This window comes from Thunnus albacares, chromosome 9 (assembly GCF_914725855.1).
Source record: "Thunnus albacares chromosome 9, fThuAlb1.1, whole genome shotgun sequence".
NCBI lineage: Eukaryota > Metazoa > Chordata > Actinopteri > Scombriformes > Scombridae > Thunnus > Thunnus albacares.
Window position 1 is genome coordinate 9,667,783 of NC_058114.1, and position 24,455 is coordinate 9,692,237.

General features: G+C 39.4%; 1 protein-coding gene across 4 annotated transcripts in view; it reads left to right on the forward strand.

The window, feature by feature from the left end:
• The window catches only part of lrp8 (low density lipoprotein receptor-related protein 8, apolipoprotein e receptor), a 180,968-nt gene that overhangs the window by 146,256 nt on the left and 10,257 nt on the right, over window positions 1-24,455 (forward strand). For all 4 annotated transcript variants that reach the window (XM_044361432.1, XM_044361433.1, XM_044361434.1 and 1 more), the window contains exons 11-17: window positions 752-976; window positions 2,717-2,835; window positions 4,884-5,023; window positions 12,797-12,938; window positions 16,925-17,077; window positions 19,451-19,846; window positions 23,602-23,670. In XM_044361432.1, the coding sequence (XP_044217367.1) occupies window positions 752-976; window positions 2,717-2,835; window positions 4,884-5,023; window positions 12,797-12,938; window positions 16,925-17,077; window positions 19,451-19,846; window positions 23,602-23,670 (1,244 nt within the window). The remainder of the gene's footprint in view (window positions 1-751; window positions 977-2,716; window positions 2,836-4,883; window positions 5,024-12,796; window positions 12,939-16,924; window positions 17,078-19,450; window positions 19,847-23,601; window positions 23,671-24,455) is intronic.

The following is a 24,455-nucleotide window of genomic DNA, read 5'->3' on the forward strand; positions in this document are numbered from 1 at the left end:
CCACTGCAGATGAAGGTGTCTGTGGTGGCAAATAGTAACACACCCAATTAACAACACAATCTGCTTCCAAGTCCTAGGCTCATTCATCCCTCACGCCAGCCTTCTCCTTTAAATTAAGATGCTCTTCCCATCCATATGTTTTGTCTTGTACACTTTGCTAACATGTGAGATGGTCTATAAATTGGGATATTTCCTTTCCCAACCTTTTAACCAGGATGTCTTGTATTGTCTTGTTTTATAGCCCTCATGTAAAGAGGAGAATAATGTGCTTTTGTCTGAAGATGTGTCACTATTGAGGGAGTTCAGGGAGGAAGGCAAAAGAGAGGAGCGAAAACAGGTAGAGAGGAATGGACAGAAAGCACGAAGGAGGCAAGAGGAAGATGAAAAGAGATTGAAAAGACAGACGCAGAGGGGGAGAGTGACAAAAACAGAGAAAGAGGCTAGTTGTTTTGTTGCTGATAGAAGGAGACAGACTCATTCGCCCTGTGATAGGCTGTTTGGTGGGAGGGCTGAGGTTGTTATAGAGGTGTCAGGTTTGGGTGCCCCTGACATAGCATTATCTACCATAAGGAATACCACAAATCTTTCTCCACAAGAAAAGAAGATCAGAATAACAAATCCAGCAAGTGAGGCTTTTGTGATTTAGTATCCTGTCTCCTCTTTTCTGCCTGCTCCTAAACGATTGCGTATTTCAAAATTACAATTCAGCATGTAGAACTGACTGACACGCCTCTTTTATTCGATCCACCAGCGCTTACATCAACAAGGCGAGTGACTCTTCGCAGCAGGTGACACTCATCGACTCTCTCCACTCCCCCGAGGGCCTGGCCGTTGACTGGGTCCACAAGAACATCTACTGGACCGACTCGGGCAACAAGAGCATCTCCGTCGCCACGGGAGACGGCCGGAAGAGGAAAGTGCTGATAGCTACCGAGCTGAGCGAGCCGCGGGCCATCGCAGTGGATCCACACCAAGGGTGAGTGGGAGAAGATTGAATTGAGGGAGGAGATTTTGGAGAGTGTAGGGAGTTTGGGACAGATAGATGAGAGTGTGAGAGGATGGCAAAGGAGTTGAGCAAAAGGGCAGGAAAGTGTGTGTGTAATAGTAATAATAATAATAATAATGATAACTTTATTTGTATAGCATCTTTCATACAAGAAATGTAGCTCAAAGTGTTTTACAACAAAAATTACATGAAAAGGACATAAAAGCATGTAGAAAAAAAGAAAAACCTACTTGATAAAGTGAAACTAAAATACATAGATTGTATAATAATCAAGGAATAAAATATGATAAGAACAAGTTAAGGCATAGAATGTATACAATAAATTAAAATGTCACATTTTAAAAGTGCAGCAGAGAGCAAGTGCAAAGCTACTTAAATGCTTGGGTAAAGAGATAGTTTTTAAGCTTTCTTTTGAAAGTATCTAGCAAATACAGATAGAAATGTGTGTGTGCACTACAGCAGAGCATGAAGAGATTACTCAGATCATGAAGTGAAGACTCATGTGATATGCAGTAAGTCCAAGTTGTAGAAGTAGTGGGTAAAAGTGCCAGAAAAAAGCCTTTGATGTCTGAGGAAAACAACAAGATGTGGTGGGTTAAACTGCCAGCACAAGACCAGATATCTGGGGAAAAACAAGATAGCACATTGTAGGCATGAGCATTATAAGAAAAAAAACAAGAAGGAAATAACATGTCTGCAAATGTGAGCATTTATATGGTAGTGAGGAGTGTAAGGGAGTAAAGCTTTTGTCAGCATATGATCTTATGATTGAAATTCTCTAGAATTTGGCTGCAGTGGATATGAAAGTGCTTTGTCATCAGTCAGTTTTAGGTGTCTGCTTCATGAACCAGCCCTTGTTTTACTTGTATTGCACTTGATACACAGTAAATCTATAATTACATTGAACTCTGTCTGTTTCAGTGTATTTCTTGATTGTTTGAATTGATTTTTGACTTTTTGGGGTATTTTAACTATTTTCAAATAATCATATGTTGTGGAGGACCTGAAGATCTACTGGCCTATCTGAAAGATTTTTTTTTCTACGACAGTGGAGGAGCAGGGAACTGAGAGAGGGAGTGGGAGGTTGAGAGAATAGCAGGGATGGAAGCTGAACATGCTCTGAATAGGGGAAAAGTCAATGTAATTACAGAGAAACAATATTTTCCCCAAATGGACGCCTAAAACCTTTTAACTACACCACAACAAAACAATTTGCAGTACTACTTCTATCTGTTAGCAGCTGAACAATTATATGCAGAATTTATATGACTCTAGTCTGCTCTATATGCCTGTTTCCCTTTTGTCTTGGATGTCTTGAGTTCCCCAAAGGACTCTTTTCGCAACTCTAAAAAGCATCAAATACATGCAAATGAAGCCAAGCATTCATAGGTTTCTCATGGGTACACACACACATGCACACATTTAAAAGTGGTCTGAGTCTCTAGAACTTGCTGTTTTGCACAGTATCTACTTGCCTGCAGTGTCTTCAAGGCCTGTTTCACAAGTAAAAACTATTTGATTTTGGAGAGGAAATGAGATGCAGACAGAGTTTGACATTGTGAGAAAGAGTACAGTAGATTCAGTCAGAACGTTTGTCTTGGCTCCAGATAAATAGCCAAATAGTGAGAACAGGGGCTCTTTAAAGCTCTTCTTTTACTGAATTTGGAAATGTTCATACTGTATCTAACTTTTTGGGTTATCTTTCCACAGGTTTATGTACTGGTCAGACTGGGGAGGTCAGGCCAAAATTGAGAAGGCTGGGATGAACGGGGTAGATCGTCAGGTTCTGGTGTCTGAACACATCGAGTGGCCCAATGGAATAACCCTGGGTAAGGAAAGACAGAAAATGTGTAACTTTGAACATGAAAGGCTCGTTTGAGAGAGAGAAAATTATATTATAGGTGATACAGGACAGGAAAATCATCCCTGAAAGAAAAACAAAGTTATAATGCTGATTATGCTTTTGGAGAGAGAGAGAAGAAAGTGGTTGGAGTAAATTCAACACAAAGAAAGAGACAACTACAGATATGGAGAGAGGGAAAGAAACAAAGAGAGACAAACAGCGAGAGTTGAAAGTAGAAAACAGTGTGTGGGTGCTGCAACCCCTGAGTAGCTCTTATTGTTATAGCTCAATTTGTGTCTGGCTCTCATCAATCAAGCCAGCGAATAAGGGGCTTCGAATTAATAAGCCAGACACTCTGTTCCATCGATACCTCCCATCATCCCTTTCAACTCCCTCCGCGGCACCAGCCAATTTCTCTCAGCTGCCCTTGCCTGCGGAGAAAGAGAGGCACATAGTTGCCACACTCTGTGGAATTGAGGTGTCGCTACATCTGTATGAAAACAAATTATTTTTTAGAGTAAGGGGAATGAAAGAGTTGGCCAGACCTGCGCCGCACTGCTGTGGGAAAGGAGGTGGATTATTTTCCCTTGGTCATTGATTTCATACAGAGCAGTGAACAGAGCATGTGATTGTGAGTCAGGAGAGGTGAAGTTGGGGATGAAAATGACTCTGTGATTTGTCTCTTTTTCTTTGGCGTGGAAACATCGCAGTTCCTTTTTCAGTTTACTCGGCTGACCTCATAGCATGTGATTAGGGCTGCAACTAACAATTATTTTATTTTCCGTTTATCTGACAATTCTTTTCTCGATTAATTGGATCAGTTGTCAGTCCATGAAATGTCAGAAAATGGTGAAAAATGAAAAATCTCAAAGCCCAAGGTGATATAATCAAATATCTTCTTTGATCCTGAACAACAGTCCATAACCCAAAGATATGCAGTTTACTATCATAGAAGACTAAAGAAACTATTCACATTTGAGAAGCTGGAACAAGTGAATTTTGACATTTTGACTCAGAACAATTAATCGATTATCAAGGGAGTTGGCCATCAGTTTAATTGTTGGCAAGGAATCGATGAATCAACTAATCGTTGCAGCTCTGCATGTGATTGAACTTCTGCTTGTAAAGTAGATATTTTTGGACTTCCTAATCAAATTGAAGGGAAATCACAGTGTGGTTATTGCCATTATTGTGCCATTCTGAAATGGTTCCTGAATTTATACTTTCAAATATATCCAATGTTGGCCAAGAAAATAATTTTTTTCTGCTTATTTATGTTCACTTCACCCGGGGTGAAAAGTGGTGGAAACTGGCAACCAGTCAAAAACATCCAAATAATGTATTTAATTTACAAATTAAATAAATGTCAACATTATTCTTTCTTTTTCACTTTTTAAAGATGTCTCGGATTCATATCATTTGATTTAATGTATATAAAATTACTTTATAGAAATGCATGTAGTATATTGGTTAGGGTAAGGGTTACATTTGAGAGGAATGTCTTGAATTACTTACTCGTTCTTCTTTATGTTTAAACTAGAACCAAAAAAAAAAGCAATGTCATACTGGGATTTTGTCCTTTGCTGTCAAAAGCAGTGGATTCTCTACATTTTCAAGCTTACCAAGGCACTACAATATCCAAATAGCAAGGAGACAGGAATAGTGCAGTCCTGAAGTAAACAGTATTTAGGACAAACACACGGAGATAGAATTGTAAAACAGTGAAGTTTCGCTTTAAAACAAGTCCAGCAAGACTAATCAATTTGCTCAAGGGCACATATATTTTCCCCAGCAAAGAAGTCAACCGGCAATATTACAATCACATCTGTGTTTTCTCAGCGCAAGGGCCTCAGCCGTCATGTCAAAGAAGATTGATGGTGTAGCTACTGGGCCATTACATTCATATACCTCTCACCCTAGGCCTTTTCTCTTGGAATGACCTCTCTCTCTCCATTCGTCTCCCTCTTGTGCCTTTTTTTTTTTTCCTTTTCTCCTTGGTTTTGTTCTCTCTTTCTTCCACTTCCATATTCTCAGACTTGTCCAACAGGCGTCTGTACTGGGTGGACTCCAAGCTGCACCTGCTGTCCAGCGTGGATTTGAATGGAGACAACCGCAAAGTGTTGCTGTCCTCCCATCATCACCTGGGACACCCCTTCGCTCTCACTGTCTTTGAGGTACGGGAGGATTGAGATTACAATACAGCCCGAGTATCAGTGAAACCATCAGTGGTATCAGCGGTATCGGAAAGCTTTAAGTCTCTCAATATACTTTGTACAAGCACTAAAACGTCTTTTCATAAAGTAAACTATGCTTATGTAAGATAGCTTTTGTATTCTACTTCTTCAGCGTTTCCTATTTAGCAGAGCATACCGGACATTTTTAGATTGATTTCCTACCTTCAAGGTAGTTGTTGCCTTTATGCTGCACTGAATTTATGCTGGCATGTTGTGAAAAGCACACATACTCTTGCCTCGCTCTTGCAAAATATAATCTGTTCTTTATTAATAAGGGTTCTCTTAAGCAGTTGAATAGTCAGTCTTGGATATTAGAAGTTTCCACAAGCAATCAATCACAGTCTGGCATTTTAGCTGTTGAAATATACAAGGCCAACACTAATGTTTTTGCCCTATAAAATGTATATATTAAAAATACCACTCATTCAGCTAGATAAAAAAGTATCATAATTCAAGAAAATATCAGGCTAATAAAAATCTAATCTAATAAATACAACCAATTTTGGCAAGTGTATAAAATCAATCTCAAACCATCTCGCTTAAACAGCATAAATAAAAATGAGCGCTATATTAAGAAAGAAGAGGACTGATAACCTTTCAAATACAGTACACATATATTTTTCTATTTTCCCACTTGGCAAACTAGATGCTAATGTCCTTATTTGACCTCCAAAGGTACCTGAGATATGCACAGAAAAATAGATCTTTCTTCCCGTATCTATGTCTCATGGGTGGTTTGTAGATTCCCATCTAGGCTGTGTATTTTTAGATTTTCTGTGCACCAAATTTAAGCATTGGACATTAGTTTTTCTACACTGTTATAGTGTTCCTTTTGATTAAACTTTGGCTATCTTCTTTGTTAAGTGACGGTGGACTAAATAAATGCTTAATAACTACTGCATGTCATTAAGGGAAACCTGTAATCTTGACTGTACATGTTCAAGGTTTAATAGGAAAGAGTTTGTAAGACTGGGATGACACTGAAAAGAAACGACAGATGGAGATATTTTAAAAGTACAGTCGCAGAATAAACCCAGAGAAGCAATTATATTTTCAAGGGCTGACGACTGTAGAGTCACAGTAGAATACAGCAATCGATGAAACAAATTTGGTTGTATTTATTGAGGCAGGAGTGAGTTAGTCTGTTATAGCCCATCAAGTATAGATGGTGTGGAAGATGGAAAAGAAAACCCGACGAGAGCAGAGCGAGGATGAGGGGGGGAGGGGGGGAGAAAGAGAGAGGTGAAATGTGATCAGTAGGAAGTGCTTTCTCCATTCCTCTCTTTGCTGCACACACTGTGAGGATGAGAAGCAAAGGGAAAAGGGGACATCCATCATGTCCAGCTGTGTGTGCGCATGTGTGCGTGGATGTGTGTGCATGTGTGAGAGAGAGGAAGAAAACCCAACGTTTCAGGCGGCAGTGAAAGTTCATCCCTGGAGATTAATAGCCCTCGGCTCTTCTGGTCTTTGTTCTGTTCTGGTTATGATACGAACCAAATTAAAAATCTTTTAGCAGGGCAGCGGGTTGTCCCGTTCCCAACAGACCGATAATGGGAAGTTTGTTTCTTCAGAGTTGCCTGGTTTCAGTTGTGAACAAAAACGCTGAACCTTTTTGTTCATTCAATTAAATCTGGTAAATGAGCTTCAAGGAATCACTCTGGGTGTGAGTCTGTGTTTAACTGCCTACCAGGTCCAGTTTAGTCCAGTTTAGGAACAATACTTTACACCAGATAATAGGGCAATGTTTACTGAAATAGAGATGTTGATGAATGCATCTCTTTACCACCTCTGACTGACTAATACTGACTGGGATTATAAAACCACCAAGATTGCTGCAGCAAATCATATAAAATGCATTTTAGAAGAAATATTATTTTTGGTGAGGTTTGGTTGTATGTCATGGTAAAGATGAAAAAATAATTTAGTAAATGTATACAGACTCAGACTTGAGTTATAGGTCATTGTAAACTGAGGTTTGCCAGCTTTGCATTTTTGCAGGGGAGGGATCTGACGGTCCTTAGATATAAGGATATATATCTGTTTGGTATTAAAGTTTAGAGTTTTGGGGCTCAGTTTGAAATCAAATGTACCTTTCATCCATGCATAACATCTTGAAGTTAAATGGGAAGCTGAGATAATCACAAAAATAATAATAATTGTGAAAAAGGACATTTGTGGGGACCAAAATGTTTTATTTTTACCCGTCACGGTTTTAGCCAATGTTCTCACAAAACAACTAAAATTTGAATTATGGCATACATAGCCCATCAGTGCTGTCGCTGAAACACATTAAATAGTCACAAATAGTCAGGGCAAATGATCTACAAACTTCACATCAATACACTGATGTGTCTTAACAGTGCGGAGGAAAGATATAGGGCTCCTATTTGAAAGTCTGAACACGCCACCTCCAAACACACGCAAACACACACATAGACATACAAACCCTTCCAGTCTGTGTCCACCCCCTGCCTGGACACCAAGCCCTGAGGAAGTGAAGATGGTGAAGGCATGCAGAGAGTAATGTTTTCTCTTTCTCTTGCTTTAGTGTCATTGAATTACTTCTCATCCTCTCTTTTGTTTGACTACAGGGGATAGAGGAGAAGATGAGATGAGTTTGGGGAAAAAGAAGCAGAGAGGATGATGGTGGAGAAATAGACAATGGAAATAAACACTGACAGGAAGAAAGAATATAAAGGCACTAAGGCACAGATTTGTCCTTTTGCCATGAACTCAGCACCGAAGTAAACAGATTTTAAATGATCTTTACATCCAGGAGGTCTGTGTCTGCTCAGACCTCCAACCTACACATACCCTGCAAGAAAAGTTAAAATATGTGCTGTGTCCCAATTCCATACTATATAGTTATTGTGTGCAGTATATACTATATACTTATCTTAATACTATTCTGTTTTTGCCATTCGTATAAAAGAAATCCACATACTTTATAGTTTTTTACATTTTTTACTATGAAAATTATGCAATACTTGCACCATCAATCAAACTGTCACTGTGTCCCAAATCATACTACTTTCTAATTCTAGGCAGGCTTTGAGTATGTGGAGTGTTCACTTTGGAAAAGTGACAGAATGAAGTATACTCAAATAGACAGTATGCAGACGAAAAGAATGCAATGTGCAGCAGATACGGTCAAGGGAAAAACTGTACATGTAGAAGGATTACATGCCTGGTAGCGTACAGGCTGCTCATGAAAATAAGAAGAAAAACGGATAAGGGAAAAGCAGGAAAAAAAATTGATTTTCAAATTTGCCGGTTGTATGAGGTTGCAGATTATATTGTGGGGCAGCGGTGGGGTTAGAGATGCGAGTTTGTGACCGGAAGGTTGCCGCTTGAATCCCCAGACAGGCGAGATAAATCTGGGTGGGGAAAGTAAAAGAACAGGGATTGCCCCTCCTTCATTACCACCACAGAGTTGCCCTCCAGCAAGGCCCTTAATCCCAACTGCTCCAGTGGAGCTTTCAGGTGTGAATGTGTGTAACTGTGTGAATGTGATCAGCGTTTTCCTCTCAGTGAAAACTCCCTGAGTAAAATAAAAGTAAACATGTTTCTGTTTGGTATGAGATGTGTGGTAGGCTTCATTTGATGTATAATAACTGCAAAAACAGTGATTACTTGTTAAAAAGTATATTATTAGTAGGTAGCGTGGATTTTGGATGCAGCATAAGACTTGAGCCTAGAGCGGGCTTTTAGTATGCATACTGGCTGTTTTCAGTATGCTCAATGATGTCACTTTTCCAGTGAGGACACTACACTACACGACATACTGAAAACCTGCTTTGAATTAGTGTGTAGTATGGATTTGGGAGTCAGCTATGATCATATTTTCCTTCAGTCCAACAAGATTTCCTGGCATTAAGCTCCAAAAAAAGGACATAAAGTCACAGGTAGGACTGAGATAATAATAAGTTAATATTAATAATAAGTACTGAAATATTTAACCATGTCATCATAGACTGTAAACAGTGAAAATTAGTATGTCAAAGTCAGTGCTCACACTGAAACAGGACACATCCTTTGAAGTCATTATTCACACTGGGATCATTCTAAGTGAATGACCATTAAATGAGATATTTGTAGAGAACAGAGCATGCGTGACCACGGCTTTAACGGAATAGTGAGGAACGTGTCAATCAAATAATGTCTGTAAACACCCACAATCCTGAGAAGAGGTCTAATCAACTAAACTGGGAACACCTGTGTGGGTGTACCATGCATGTGAAAGAGCTTTAATACTCTTTTTGCAGCTTAGTGGAGATTAACAGAAAAATGCATCCTAACATCATTTGATTCCTATGAAGATTTAACACCAAGGCTACATACATTTTTTATAACTTGGGTTGATGCAACAAGCAGTACAAATCAAACACAAAATATCAAAGGCTTCAAAAGTTCAATGGGTTGGTTTTGTTTGAGCTTCCATTTGTATTTGTTTTCTAGCATGACATCTAAGTATGCAGGAGGCACCCGAAGCTAATCAAGCAAATGTGTCAGTTAAAAGGCCCCAGTATTTGTCAGAAGGTTCTTCTGGGACAGAATCATGATAAAAATCATCAAGGGCTTTTCTCCCCTTGACCCTAAAAAAGACTTCACATCCATTTAGATGAGCTCTCATTCCCCTTGACAACAGCAGACGGAGCTCCGACTGATGTGATGCAATGTCATGTGTTCAGGAGAGCATCTGTGTGTTTTGTGTATAGAAGTTCTGGCCCATCCTTTGACACATGAAAGATTCACCTCAATCCCACAATGAAGAGTATTGACCTGCTGGGGTCCGCGCTGCTGTTTGTCGCTTTCAAGGTGAGAAAAGGTGACCGATGCAGAGACTGACAGCGGGGAAATTGAAAGAGAAAAAAAAACAGGCTGACTGAGCCTGAGAAAGACATTCACAGAGACAGAAAGACAAAGACAAAGGTGAAATGATAGATTTGAGTATTGTCTCATCAACATGGCTGATATTTGTCTTTCATTGTTTCTGCACTACTGTCATATAAGTAAAGGTTATCTGAATCTGAGTGAGGGTGAGATGGAAAGATAGAGAGCTCAGTGAAAGATAGAAAAGAAGAAGGTGAGAGAAAGGTTAAGTCCACTAGCCCAGTACAAATGGAGAGCATGGATTACAGCGGTAACTGAACCACACACAGATATATACACAGATACTTACTTAAATATGCACAGACACATCTGTGGTTGGACCCCTGCAGGTTTCTGACCTATAAGAAGACCATAAAACTGTAAACACAAACTCAGCCTAATAAGAAATACATATATGAGCCATAGTGACTTGTTTCATCTCTCTGTCTCACACTCTTGAATTGTCTTTGTTCTTTCTTTTTTTTTTTTTTTTTAACCTTTCGTCCTGTGATCTCAGCGTCTGTTGCTGTCATTTTCTGTGTTTTGCTTAATTGATGTGCGCCCGCGTCGACGGAGAAGTCTTAGGTTGCCGTGGAAACCGAGTGCCGTCATCCTGTAGTATCACTAAAGAGAATTTGTGAGGAGCTGTTAAGGGAGAGAAAGATGAGAGAATTACTTTACATGTCAGAGCTTGAAGTATTTATTCCTTATTTTTACAGGTTGAATAGGAGAAACTAATGGAGACAGGAACAACATATCTTCATTAGGTTTTTTTTTTTTTTTTACTCTACAGTATTTTACACATTGAAGTTTTACAAAAGAGAGAAACAGTAACCATAAGTAAGTATACCAGGCCAGTAGTCAGCATGGGTGGCATGTTTTCTAGTGTTGCTGTAGCTCAGGAACACAGGCTGCCATACGCACCATGTATCATATGAGTGTTATGCGATGCCACCCAGATAGTTACGATATGGTTCATTTTAAGCAGCTAAAACATCTTGGTTAGGGTTAAAGTGGAGCACATTGCACATCCAGCCACATATCGTGACTTCCTCTCCACATCTTTGCAGAAGTGTCACAACATTTTCAGCTTTGCCACTGAACATAACCACTGGTATTTTAAGTTTTTACGACAAACAACCAGGACTGATGGTTTTCTCAAGAGGACAGCCTCTTTGCAGACTTAATATGTGTTTTACTGTAAAAGACACTTGTCTGCCACTGCACTGAGGAAGTTATTTTGACTATTTTGTAATCTCCAAAAGATGCCAAACTTCTTTGTCTAATTAAATTTGTTAAATCGGGAGTACTCTTAGGATGACTAAGAAATAGATAGATGCATCAGAAAATACCAGTCTTTGGTAGTTAATGACCACACAGTGTTTCAGAGCAGTGTAGACCTGTTACTATTGTATATCAGAGAGAATTTTTTACCCCAGTATCTTTGATTACAAATTCAGTTGTGACTTTATTCATGATACAAGTACAGCAAGGGGAACTGCATTTTAACTAAAAAATATCCTAACCATATGGTGATCTGACTCAATAACTGTGCAGTAATTTGGAAGTATTATTTCCTCAGCCATCATTGATCGACCGGCAGGATTGAGTGTTGAATGCTGAAAGTATCAGAGGATGCAGTTAAAGTCCAGATGAAACAGCATTTCGAGAGTATCTAACTTCTGAGAGAGTATCTAGTTTAGACAGGCGAGACATAACGTTGAGAGGAGTTTGATTTGAACGTTGACAAGGTTGCGTGTCATAATGAATCTTAGCTCTGTGCTGCTAAAAGTTGAAGATTGATTGATGGGTGGATGTCATATTATTGGTTGAAATTTGTTGGTTCAAGTCTACAAAAGCACACATCAAATTGTGGTTTTACAGGAAGAAAACATGATTGGATTTTGATATAAGAATACAAAGAAATTGATTTTTTGTTGTTTGGTTGTTGTTTTTTACCGGGAATGTGATCTAAAAGGGTTAAAAAGGCATTTTTCTTTTCGTCTCGACTTTAATGCAGCACACTCCCCGTCAGGATATAACTTATTCAGTCTATTTAAACCTCTCCTTGATTAAAATGCAATGCTTTTAACCTTACTTCAATAAATAATGTTTTAAATGGGCCCTTCTAACCTGTCATTTCTCAAATTAAAGATTTAATTAAAGCTACCCCAGGCATAAAACATCTTCTAAAAATGAGTCTATCCTCTAGATTTATTGTACATCCACAAACCTAAATATAATCATATTTCAATGAAAAAAAAAAGGATGATTACAGTAGAAAAATATCCCCACACAAACAAAACCGGGTACATTTAAGTGTATATGGGTTTGATCAAAGAGCTATAGATAAGATGAGCAGCCACCTCTGCAACAAACTGCAGAGTTTCATCACCAAAAAACATATACTGCAGGGTTTCCCAGGGGAGTTACTTAACATAGTTTCTGTTACCGTATTTACAAATGATATGCATGGGATCTGGGAGCATATTTTATATTATTCAGAATGAAAAACTGCTTCCTTTGTCAATGTCAAGCTGCATCGTAGATCTCTAGATGGGCAACTTTTGAACCTTATAGACAATAATAAGAATGGACAGGTGGTTAGCTTCATTTAGAAGATGTTTCTCTTTCCTCAATGTGAGGTCAAGTGTCCTGGTAACACCATCACTCTATCTCATCCTGGCTACTGCTCAGCTATTTGGTTAAAAATGTACAAATATGTATCTCAGCTCAAAATAGTGAAAAACAAATAATACGAATCAAGGAGGGTGAAGAGTTAAGTGGTCAGCATGTATATATGTGTCTTTGTTTCAACTGTCTTTCTCTCTTTCTGTCCAGGATCGCATATATTGGACAGACTTGGAGGATGAAGCGATTTACAGCGCCAACCGTCTGACGGGGAACGATGTGGCAAAAGTAGCAGAGCATCTCAACAACCCCCTGGACCTGGTGGTGTTCCACGAACAGAGGCAACCCAAGGGTAAGACATGCTGGAGAGATGCTTTAATACGCAGCCAGCTTGATATTTAGGAACATTTTTTGGTGCTTTTTTTTGTTGGCAGGTCAGTTTTGAGTATTTGAGGGTAGAAAGATCAGTGTGTAATCAGTGTAAAGACACACCATTGTATTAAGGTTATAGTATGATTTCCAAAACTTGTGAAGGACTGAAGGCTCAAAACCTAAAGCGTCAGTCAGAGTCCAAGATTTACATTTCACAATTTTACCGGGGTTACATGGGCTGCAATTGCACTGCTTATACTGTCAAAAGGACATTTTATTTCCATTTAAAAAATACATATATATGAAATGATCCTTTTTCAGATTATTTCTAAATATCTGTATTTATTTGTTTAAAGGTCCCACACACCCATGATTCATCAAGGCAGGTGTTATGACTTCTTTTGTCTGATTGGACCTCCTCTCAGGACTACGTGGTTATATAGGCTGTGCTTGATTTATAACTCCCTCTGTTAGCTCTCTTTCACCTGTAAGGGCAGGACACCTCCATCATTTTTATAGGCCTTTTTTACAGCAGACATTTTCACTTGTCAGAGTGGGAAAAGCACAGGTGTTACCAGTAACATCAACAATGGAACAATGGATCTAATCAAGTGTTCCAGTAAGCCATGACAGTGTGACAGTGAGCCAGCATGCACAATACCAGGACCCTGAAACTGAAGCAGCAAACTCATCATCATTAACTTCTTTATTTACACCTGTGCTTTTTTCAATGACTTGTCAAAAACTTCCTTGTGAAAAAGGCCCACTGGTACACAGAGTTACCAAAAATTTCCGACTTTCACCTTCACTTCAACTGGGATTTTTCTGGAAGTTGCAATATATCCAACTTGGCACTTAACAATATGGAACTGCCAGGCAACCAAGCAAACATGGACACCTCACATGAGCCAAAATCCATAATCCAAGATGGTTAAACACAGTTTTAATGGATACAATGTAATTTTGTCAATGCACAGCATTTTAAACCATGACTCATTGACATGGGAATCTTTCCTATCGCTACCATCGATCCCATATGAGGTGGTCGCAGCATGAGCAGAGGTGTAATCAGCCAGAATAAGTGTTAACACTTGTGCGGGTGTTCAGGATATGGTCTACATTGTCCCAGGAGGGATTTTTATTTAGCAGTCTACACGTGTTTGTGTCCCAAACAAAGAGATACTGTACATTCATGCTCCTATAATGGTTACTTGTGTCATTTATGTGTTGACGTTAGTAACATATGATGTCATCTACTTAGTTTGTCTCAGTCCACACTCACTCTTTCCCACCTGCTACACAAACATATTACGCAATGCCCTATTCCTAAACGGAGTTACGCTACCAATAGTTTCCTAGTTTCCTTCCACAGAGACTCCCAAACGCTATTGATTTCCGAATTAATGGATATTTTGCGTTATTTTTGGCATTAAAAAATATTTTTTTAGCCTGGTGGGGATTCTTGTTGTGATAATTATACGTTCAGTATGTTCAGTAAACACTCAGTAAACGTTGAGTACAGTTAGACCTAACAGTCTCCATTAGGTTGAGTGAGTTCAAAGTTGTGAAAACGACAGGGGTGTTTTGAATACACCCCCATTTTCACAGGTAATTTGTTAGTCTGTCCCTCCCGCTGCAGGAAATAATGGATTAATCCTGGAAAGCTATTGGTGTAGCACTTTACTTCTTTATGAAAGTAACACGAAGATTATTTAACCATAGAGTATTTAGTCGGACAAGAGCATATCGACCAGCTAATCGACCAGGAGACTACAACCTTAGTGATTAGGTTGATGGGTGTGCTGTGCATGTCAAATATCGTGTTTGTTACTTTTTTTCCCAGGATGGATGCATTCCCAGGTGTGTGAACACATACCTGTGTGTGTACGCGTATGTGTGTGTGTGTGTGTGCATGTACTTAAACGTTTGACAATGTGTGGTAGCAATTTGCACGTGTGAGTCTGTTTTTTCACGCTTTGTTTTCTCCCCTCACTCAGAGCTCAAAGCATTCTTGCCTGAGTGCCAGTAGGGAGCTAATTGCATTCTCTCATTAATAAATCAAGAGTTCTGCTCAAAGAGATATCACAGAATTAAGCATGTTTCTCCAAAATGCCGACAAAAGCAAGACATAAAACAACCAGCCCCAACTAGGCTAAATGAAGACATAATGAATGAACTCTATCTGCCCTGTGAGGATATTAGCAGTATTACAATATTAAATGAAATGAAACTTTGACTCACACAATTTGCAAGGTCAACTCAATCTTATTGTTTCAGTCTTGTTTTTCGTTTCATTCTCATTGTCAGTGAATATCTATACATACATACCCTAAATGGAAACTTAATGATTTGTTGCCACAATACACCCCCACACATTCAAACACAGATGCTTCTGTTACCCCCGTTCAATGTGCCTTCATTTTTCGGCACACTTCCTCAAAAGAGTCTCCCTCTCTGTCCTCTCTTTGTCGTGCTATATTTATTATTTATATTTATATATTTATTTCCATCCAGCTGTGCTTTGAAGCCAAGGTTCCATGTTTTAGTTCTTCCTCTAGATATAAAGGGAGGGAGTGCAGAGGGAGAGGAAGGGACACTAGGAGCTATTGCACCTCTCCTGTCATTTACCTTCTTTTCCTCCACTGTCCTCATCTTCTCTCATTTCCCTCTCCCTTCCACCTCCTTTCCACTCCTTTTCTGTTCTTTGACTTCTTTCCTCTCTACTGTCCTCCTATCCTTTTCCTCTCGCCTTCCCCTTCTGTCCCTTTTTTCCCCTCAGCATAGATTTAAATGTATTATAACTGTGTGGCATTTCAACAACATGTGTTTACGCATAGAGTTCCATCGCTTCTTAATATAGAAAGCAAGGAACTGAAGATGCTTCAGAGAATTTAATTTATACAGCTGTTCATATAACATGAACAGTTATGCTGAGATACTGTATAAGTAGCACAAATGTATTCCTAGCTTATTAAAATCTCACTGTGTGTATGTGAGTGATGTTGCTTCTTCCCCTGACGGCAGATGATTCCTCTGATGTGCTGCTCTCTAAAACTATGCACAAGTCAGGAGGCAGAATCGACCACGACCTGACCTAATTCTGGTGCTTCCCCACATGACAAGAGTAGCAATATTTTTGGAGTCTTGGGTTAGGGAACTACATGTAAATGTTTTATTTCAGTGTAGCGATTTTAAAAAAAGAAAGTTTAGACTCAAGCATCTCTTTATTGGACCTGAAAATAGGTCATAGAAGAAACAGGTATCTTAATAACACTGTTAAAGTTGGTTTAAATATGTTATTTTGCAGTTCACTACATTTTAAGATTAAGATGAATAGCTAGTAGTAAGTACTGCAAGCAGTTTTGACCCTGACGTGATAATATTCAAGACCTTGTGCTTTGTTTCTATATTTGAGGTGCAGTATTCTGATAATCCAGAGTTTTGACATGAAAAATTTAGTCAAAGATCAGGTACAATAAGCAAAAACACACTGAAGAAAATACAATGAAAACAAAGCAAAAACATTCACTAAGATGTTTTGCTAAGTCATGTAGGCTCTGTGCTACACTTTTGTACAGAGGCTTCAACTTTTCTTTGCGGTTTTCTTAAAAAAAAAAAAGTACATGCTGTGCCAGCTTGAATTCACTTCACAATTACTGTGATGCTTTTGATGCTGACCGAGACCCACAACCGGGGCTCTGTCTTCAATTCTTAATATTCTTTTCCACTCGTAAACCTCTGTGCTCATCAACCTGACATTGGATTTCAATTTGCACATTTGGAGAAAGCACCAAATATATATATACATGTAAATACTGAAGGTTTATAAATTATGGTTTAAAATACAGTTTTCTATGCAGATACAAGGCTTTGGAACATGTAAAACAAATGAATCATTTATTTTATTTGAAAATCACATTTTTCTAAACCATTTTAACCCTCTTTTATTTCTGTGTGTCCCTCAAGCCCCGGACACCTGTAACATGGGCAGCCTGCCTAACGGTGGCTGTGAGTACCTCTGTCTGAAGGCCCCTCAGATCACAGACCACTCCCCCAAGTACACCTGTGCCTGTCCTGACGGCATGGAGCTGGGACCAGATATGAGGCGCTGTGCCGTGGGTAAGTCAGTCACACTCTGAACCAATAAATCACATGATCCGGGAGCACACTGTAGAGGAATTTTCCTTCTTCAGGCTCAAAGGTAATATGAGCCTGTGTTATTTACATGAGCGTTCATTTTCAGGTCATCTGCAAACCTGGGAGCAGTAGGTCATGGCCTGTCTCCTTCAGAGCGGTTCATCTCCCTGTCTGCTAAGAATGACTGAGCAAGGCAGCTGTCCTGACAGTTAATTAAAGGAATTATGCTGAGGAATGTTACATGTAGTCTACATCGCTGTAATCACAGTGACACGGGCGGCTGTGGCTCGGGAGGTAAAGCGGATCATCCACTAACCGCAGAGTTGGTGGTTCGATTCCTCGGCTCCCCCTGTCCATGTGTCGAAGTGAGCAAGACGCTGAACCCCAAGTTGCTTCCCCGGTTGCCTACTACAGCTGCTCACTCCTCCTAGTGTATAGGATGGGTCAAATGCAGGACAACTTTCATTTCAATGTATGTAAATGCTGAGAAATGGAGCGCCAGGCCATAAGGATATTAAACCGGTCTGGGGTTTCACTCCCTCAACACTGCTAAAAGGAGTCCACCTCATTATTAAGTATTTATACATATCTATATTTAAACGTTCCCCTTTAAACTATTCAGTATATTGAGGGTTTCCGACCTTATACATGGATGACTATGGGAAACATTTCCAGTTAAAGGCTGAAGTAAATATGAAGAGGTACTTTTTTGGTGTGGTATAATAATGTAAATATTGGCCTTTCATGTCATTCATTGCAAATATGATGTAGGTTCTTCCCTCATCACAGCTAGACCAAGACTAGTTCATTTCTTTAATGGTTTCAAGAGTTGTAGCTTCCCGTACCGCTTTCCCCCCAAAGTCTAATATTTGGTGGAAAAGTGCTGATTCCTTTTGAAATTGTAAGTATATATTGAATACCAATACAAACGTAAAAGTTTCATTAATGCTGGGGTGGAATTTTATGTAGTCTGCTTTCATGCACAATCAGCTTTTATACTCATACATGAATTCATATTTACCCCAAAAACCAACATAAAACGGCGTATCGACTATTGCAGCTTTTATCTCAAAAACATCTATATGTATTCAACAACATCAGTTGTCAGCAACACAAAATATTAAAAAGTTATTGTATTAATTACGGTGGATTCAAAAGCTGACTCAAATTTTGAGAATTTCATACTCATGCTTACAGTAACAGCATCTTAGAAGGTGGATCAGGGATTCTCCTAGCTTACCCGTGTTCCCAGCACTCCTCCATTATTTTGCTGACCTTATTTCACCCGTCAGCCCATCCCCATGCCTCTACAGTCACAACATTTGTTAAATTGTTATCCTTAATGGACCCGCTCTGTTTTGCATCACATGTTTGCACAGGTGAAGAAAAAGGAGCTGACACAAAGAAAAGAGAGAAAGAGAAATGAGGATGTATGTAGGCCAGCGTTCAGAGAATCCCCCTGAGAAAGGACAGGAGAAGGGAACATGGACATTGAGCACGCATTCACATGCACACAGAGAGTACATGTGCACTGAATTTTTTGGGCTTCCTCATGCAGGACGTATTTCTTGATAAAATGTCTCCTTATGTTATGTTTCTCTAGCTGTCTGCTTTATGTATCTGTCTAGTTTGGAGTAAGGCCTTGTCTGTTTTGCAGCATTTTCTATCAAATGACTTTTTGTCTGACATCACCGACAGAAAGGTTATGTCAGTGGTGGCGTGTGTTCTATACAATATTGATGCACAAATAAATGATCAGTGTTGGCGGAGTTGGAGCTGTCAGAAAAATGACTTTTTATAAATGGTTGTGAAAGTGATAGTTGATCTACAGTTCCCTTCTGAGACAAAGCAGAGGTTTATAAGCCATGTTAGCTATTGAGTCATATTTCAATACAAAAACTAGGACTGGGTGATAATTTACTTTTAAATGTGATTGACTTTCAGTGCAATCACATGATGATATAAAATCTTGTTATCGTGGTAAAAATTCTATTATCAAAATTAATGATTCCAAGCATAATAAAATTATTTAAGTGGTCTTTGTGATGTGTAACAGCAGAACATAGTTCATTGCTTTGAACATCAGTTTAATTTCCTTACAGTACATTATATATTATTTTGTATTAATTTGCCTTATTGTGATATATGTAGGTGTCAAGATTTTTCCCGGTAATTATTTGAATCATATCGCCCCGATTTATGTGAAACTCTGGGGAGTTGGGACCATTTCCATCATTTTCATTCAATTACCACAACATGCTGTATATTGATGCACACAGCAGAAATACTACAAGAAGTGAAAAAAAACTCCAAAATCCAAACGCTAATGATTATTGTTCTGTTTCTCCCGTGCAGTTCGACCCAGAATAACCACGACAGCAGCTACAACCACCACCACCACCACCATGACATCCCCCACCACAACCACTAGAACAACCACTAGCACGACTGTAGCCACCACCACGACTCCACCCACAACCACCACCACTACTACTACTGTTGCTGCTGCTGCTGCTGCTGCTGCTGCTACCACACTCAGACCCCCGGCCAGGCGTCTGACACCACAGCCACCTTCTCAGACCCCGAGGAGCACCTCCACCGAGCATCCTCGGACCCCTGTTGCCACGAGTACAGAGACGACCAGTTTCAGCAGCACCAGTCAAAGGTCTACATCCACACACACACCTCTATTGGGCCCAGTGGCCCCCAACAGTATTCAGAGAGAGAGCAACGCCAACCTCTCCCACAGAGGTAAGGATCAGGGTGAGGAGGGTTTGTGCATAGGAGTGAGTGTACAGTATGTGTGTCGTTCTGTGTGTAAAATGCTCCACTGTCATCACTGCCGCTACAAACTGCCATTAAAGCAGCAGGGAACTCAAAACCTCTACTTAAATCAGTTTCTCTCTTCTGTCCGGCATCTCTTCCCCTTCGTCTCTCTGTGTGACCATCCGTCTATCTGCTGTGCATCCTCTTTCTCTCTCTCTGCTTTTCTCTGTCATACATACTCTCAAGTGTATCTGTGTCTGCTCGCAGCCGGGCCCTCATGAGCAGCGTGCAACAGAGCTGTCAGAGCTAACAAACGACAGTCCCCTCCACTCTCGCCGTCCACCTTTCATCACTCATCCTCACTTTCCGACAGCCTCTCTCATTCTCTTTGTCTTTCTCTCTCTCTCTGTGTCTCTCCCTCCATCTCTCCCCTTCTCTCTTTCACTCACTGGCGCTCTCTTAAAACTGGCAGCGTTCTTCGCACTCGCACCAATCAAGCTTTACTGGTGCGCCAGAAAAATACCACTTTACAGTTTGTTGCCCAGACAAAAAAAATGACAGCAGGATATAACAACAGTAATAATGGTTTACGAAACGCAAAACCATGCTAAGACTTAAATTGTATTTGTATGTGGAGAAGAATCCTGGATAGTGACACAAAGCAAAATTGATATGCTGCTGTGCTGCGCAGTACATGCTTGCAGAAATCAGAGACTTCAGCTTTCTTTTTGAATTTTTTTCACTATTGCTGCCCCAAAAATTATGAAATTCTCTTCCTCCCACCATCCAACTATTGAGATCTTCAAGTGTCACCTTAAAACACACTTCTGCTCATTAGCCTTTAACTGTGCCTAACTTAACCAGCTTAGGTATTTCTCTCTCTATAGGTCTGTGTTGTCACTATGGGCTCTAAGTACTTTGGATCAACTTTGTTGTGTGTAAAGTGTTATATAAATAAAGTTGAGTTGAGTTTGCTTCATAAAGACATAAACAAGAGATAGTGGTAACTGTCACACAGCTGAGGCTGCTATTTGTTCCTCATTAGAATATATAGATAACAGTTCTAACTCTTGTAAGTGTACCATTTTAGACATTTTAGAAGTTTTTGTGTTATTGGAAAGCAGTTTCTAGAAATGCGGATGCGCGATTTGTTTTGCTCATTCGTTTACACAGGAAGGATGATGAAAGTTAGAGTTGAGTGTGTGTGAAAGTCGGAGGAAACGGAAGAATAAAAGACATGGGGAGGATAGGGAAATGAATGAGGAAAAAGAGCAAGGCGTAAAACTAAAGAAGAGGTAAGAGAGACGATAAAGAGGCTATAGAGGAACAAGAACGAACAAAGCACAAAAAGGAACATGACAGTCAAGCACTTGAACGGGGAGGGTGGGAGTTAAAAAGTGACACACTGTTGGGAGGAAAAACAGCATTTACTAGGATAAGAAAAGACGGGATGGAAAAGAGGCAAGAAAGAAAGTGATTTTCTGGGAATTAGAGCGAAGGGCTGCTCCAGCTAGTCTCATCACTTTTTGGGGGGGGGCCTTGGATTTTTCAGAGCTGCTAAGAAGCAAGAACATGTTTCTTCTCGTCTCAGAAGTTGTCAGCATCCTCACCACACCACAAGTGCTCCAGATGAGAGGTGGAGCAGACACGGATGAGAAAATGGGGGCATGAGCAAGACGTGTTTCTGAACCCACGGGCCATGTGTTATAATTTTCAACTCAATGCACACTGTCAAGTTTACCGGCATCAGCTGTTACACATGTGCTGCGCTGCGGCTGGCTTGTGGAGGGAGGGGGAAAAAAAGAAGATAAACAGCAGCTGGTACACAAAGCTCAAATGCATCCATGCTCTTAGAAATTTGAACCTTCCACTCTTTATGCCAGTAATTATTCATCAATCTTTCAATTAAACTGGAGAAACTTTTTAAAAATGCTGTTTGCTGTATACAGCACATTGTGCTATGAGATTAATATTGATGGCTGTGAATTTGGAAAGTAAAAAACTCTGAAATTAGAATTGTTTGAAATAACTTTCAGAGCATAGAAAACCTTCAGTAGAATACTGACAGTGTACTAGAGATGCAACAAATAGTCAACTAATCGTTTGGTCGGTCAACAGAAAATTAATTGTCAACTATTTTGATAATCATTTTCAGTCATTTTGAAAGAAAAAAATGTTAATTCTCTCCTCTTAAATGTTCTTAAATATGAATATTTTCTGATTTCTTTTGTCCTCTATGATAGTAAATTGAATATCTTTGGGTTGTGGACATTTTAGATTGCATCATGGGCTTTGGGAAATAGTGATCAACATTTTTCACCATTTCCTTACATTTTAAAGACCAAATCACTAGTCGATAATCGAAAATATATTGTGTTAATATTAAGATCCAGGGCAAGTAGTTTATATAAACACAGACGATCAATTCAACTCAAAACATGTATATTTACACCATGTATATTTAAGAAGCGTGTTTATTTACTGTATAAAGTATACTACACATAATGATTCTGTATGACATTTTGTGTCATATGGTATGCAATGGGGCCAAATAAAAATAATGACATTTTCATAGAGGTATAATTTAAAATCCCTCCAACAATAATAGCCTTAATGAAATTGAGATTTTTTTTTCCAAGCTCTTCTGCATTTTTTCTCTCTGTTTCTCTCTTTCTCTGCTTTTACTTTCCAGTACTGCTCCTTTCATAACCGCTGCTTTAATAAGATTCTATTAATCCGCCTTTTAGAGCCTTAGGACCCATTCGACGTCACTCATACTTTAAGAAAAGCCAGATTTAATTCTGCTGACTCAGACGCTTCACTGCTTGGCCTGAAGTCGTATCACCTGCTGTGTCTCTTTATGGAAGTCTCTTTCTCTCTACAATATACATGTGTTGTGTTTGCATTTACTGAAGGCGGTTTATTCTCTTAATGATTGGTGTCTTAATTCTATGTCCCATCTGTCACATCCCAACTGTGCCCTCACGGAGTCTCTTTTTTAGTACAAGCCTGCGTAACAGTATGCGGGGGCCAGCACTGTGATCTCTTCTGCTAATCTTCCTCACTAGACTTCATTATTGCCATCTGATCACACTTTGGCTAATGGTTGGCCTGCTGCTAATAGGAGGTTTGGGAGCAGGATTAATGTCAAAGCTCCACACCAACCTGTTGGGGTTAGAGTTGAAGGAGAGTGGAGACTGAGGATTCAAAGCATGTCTAGATATTTTTACATCTTATTAGATACTGTATTCTGGTGTGTGGCTAAAATATATGAAAGACTTGACAAACAAACTGATGCAACAATATTTCAGTATAGTGAGTTCACCGTCAAGGTCACGCAACACGTTTTAAACCTCCTGTGAATGATGTATTGCTCCTTAAATCCAAATTAGTTTTTGAACAGTATTAGTACAAATTCTGATGCATTGCTTTCTGGAATTGCATTTTCCTCCTCTTGTATTAAAAAGCATCTCATTGTATTTATACGGTATGATTCATCCGCATTTCATTTACACATGCAGTTGAAAAAAAAACAGTCCAAAGTGAAATCAGATGGATTTCCTGCCATTATATTATGCAAATATGTTGTTTTTTTTCCCCCCAGCATGATGCTTCTCTGCTGCAGCAAACTTTTGTTTTTCCTCCAGCAAGGCCTTTGGGGAGGGTGTTTTTTGGAAGAGAACATTTTGCTTAGATTTTGTTTCTCTTTTTCTTTTTACCTCTCTTTCTGTTCATCTCAGCTGCAAGTGATCACTACCTCATAGGTAACAACATCACGGTAGCTGTTCTGGGAATAGTCATTCCTATCGGTGAGTACTCTTGACTTTCTCGCTGTGTTGTCTTTGCTGCTTCTCCCTCCTTGCTTCTCCGTCTCTGCTTGTCATTTAAGCCCTGCATGTTGTGTGTGTGTGGTTTGTATGTGTGTGCACATGTCTGCATGTGTTTGGCCTTTAGAGTGTTTGTACTCCCACCTGACTGATTAAAATTAGTGTGTTCTTGACTCAGTAATAATAACTATATACTGACTTTTGAACATGCAGGTTCTACACTAGCCTCAACAGTGATGTTTGAGCAGAAAGTAACCAATAGTTTAGTAATTGAGAAAATGTACTGAGCTGTGCTATTATCCAACAATAGCCTCCTGGCCTACGGCTAGAAAAAACCATTATGGTCCAATAAGCTTGTCAGTCAGCGATGGCCAGGCCTTTGTAATGTGCACATTATACCATTATTAATGAGATTTGAGCGAATTGGAAATTCAATTCATGTTTTGTCATCACAATTGACCAGCTGTTATAACATTAAGCTCATGTTCCCACTATGATCATACAGTATGCTCACACAGCAATCAATCCAGTGCTCCGACCTATTTCCGTGACCCCAGTGGACTGAGAATGGGTTTCACAGTTGCTGGAATCAGTTTTTGAATAGGAGGAAATATCTTAAATAGCTGATGTGGGAATTAAGTAGACAAAATGGGGTTTTTTTTGCTCAGAGCAGAGGAAATTTCTGACTTCGGAAAAAACAAAACAAAAAAAAAAAAACTGACTATTAAGCCACCATACTACCATATATGCTAATTTAGGGTAGGCGT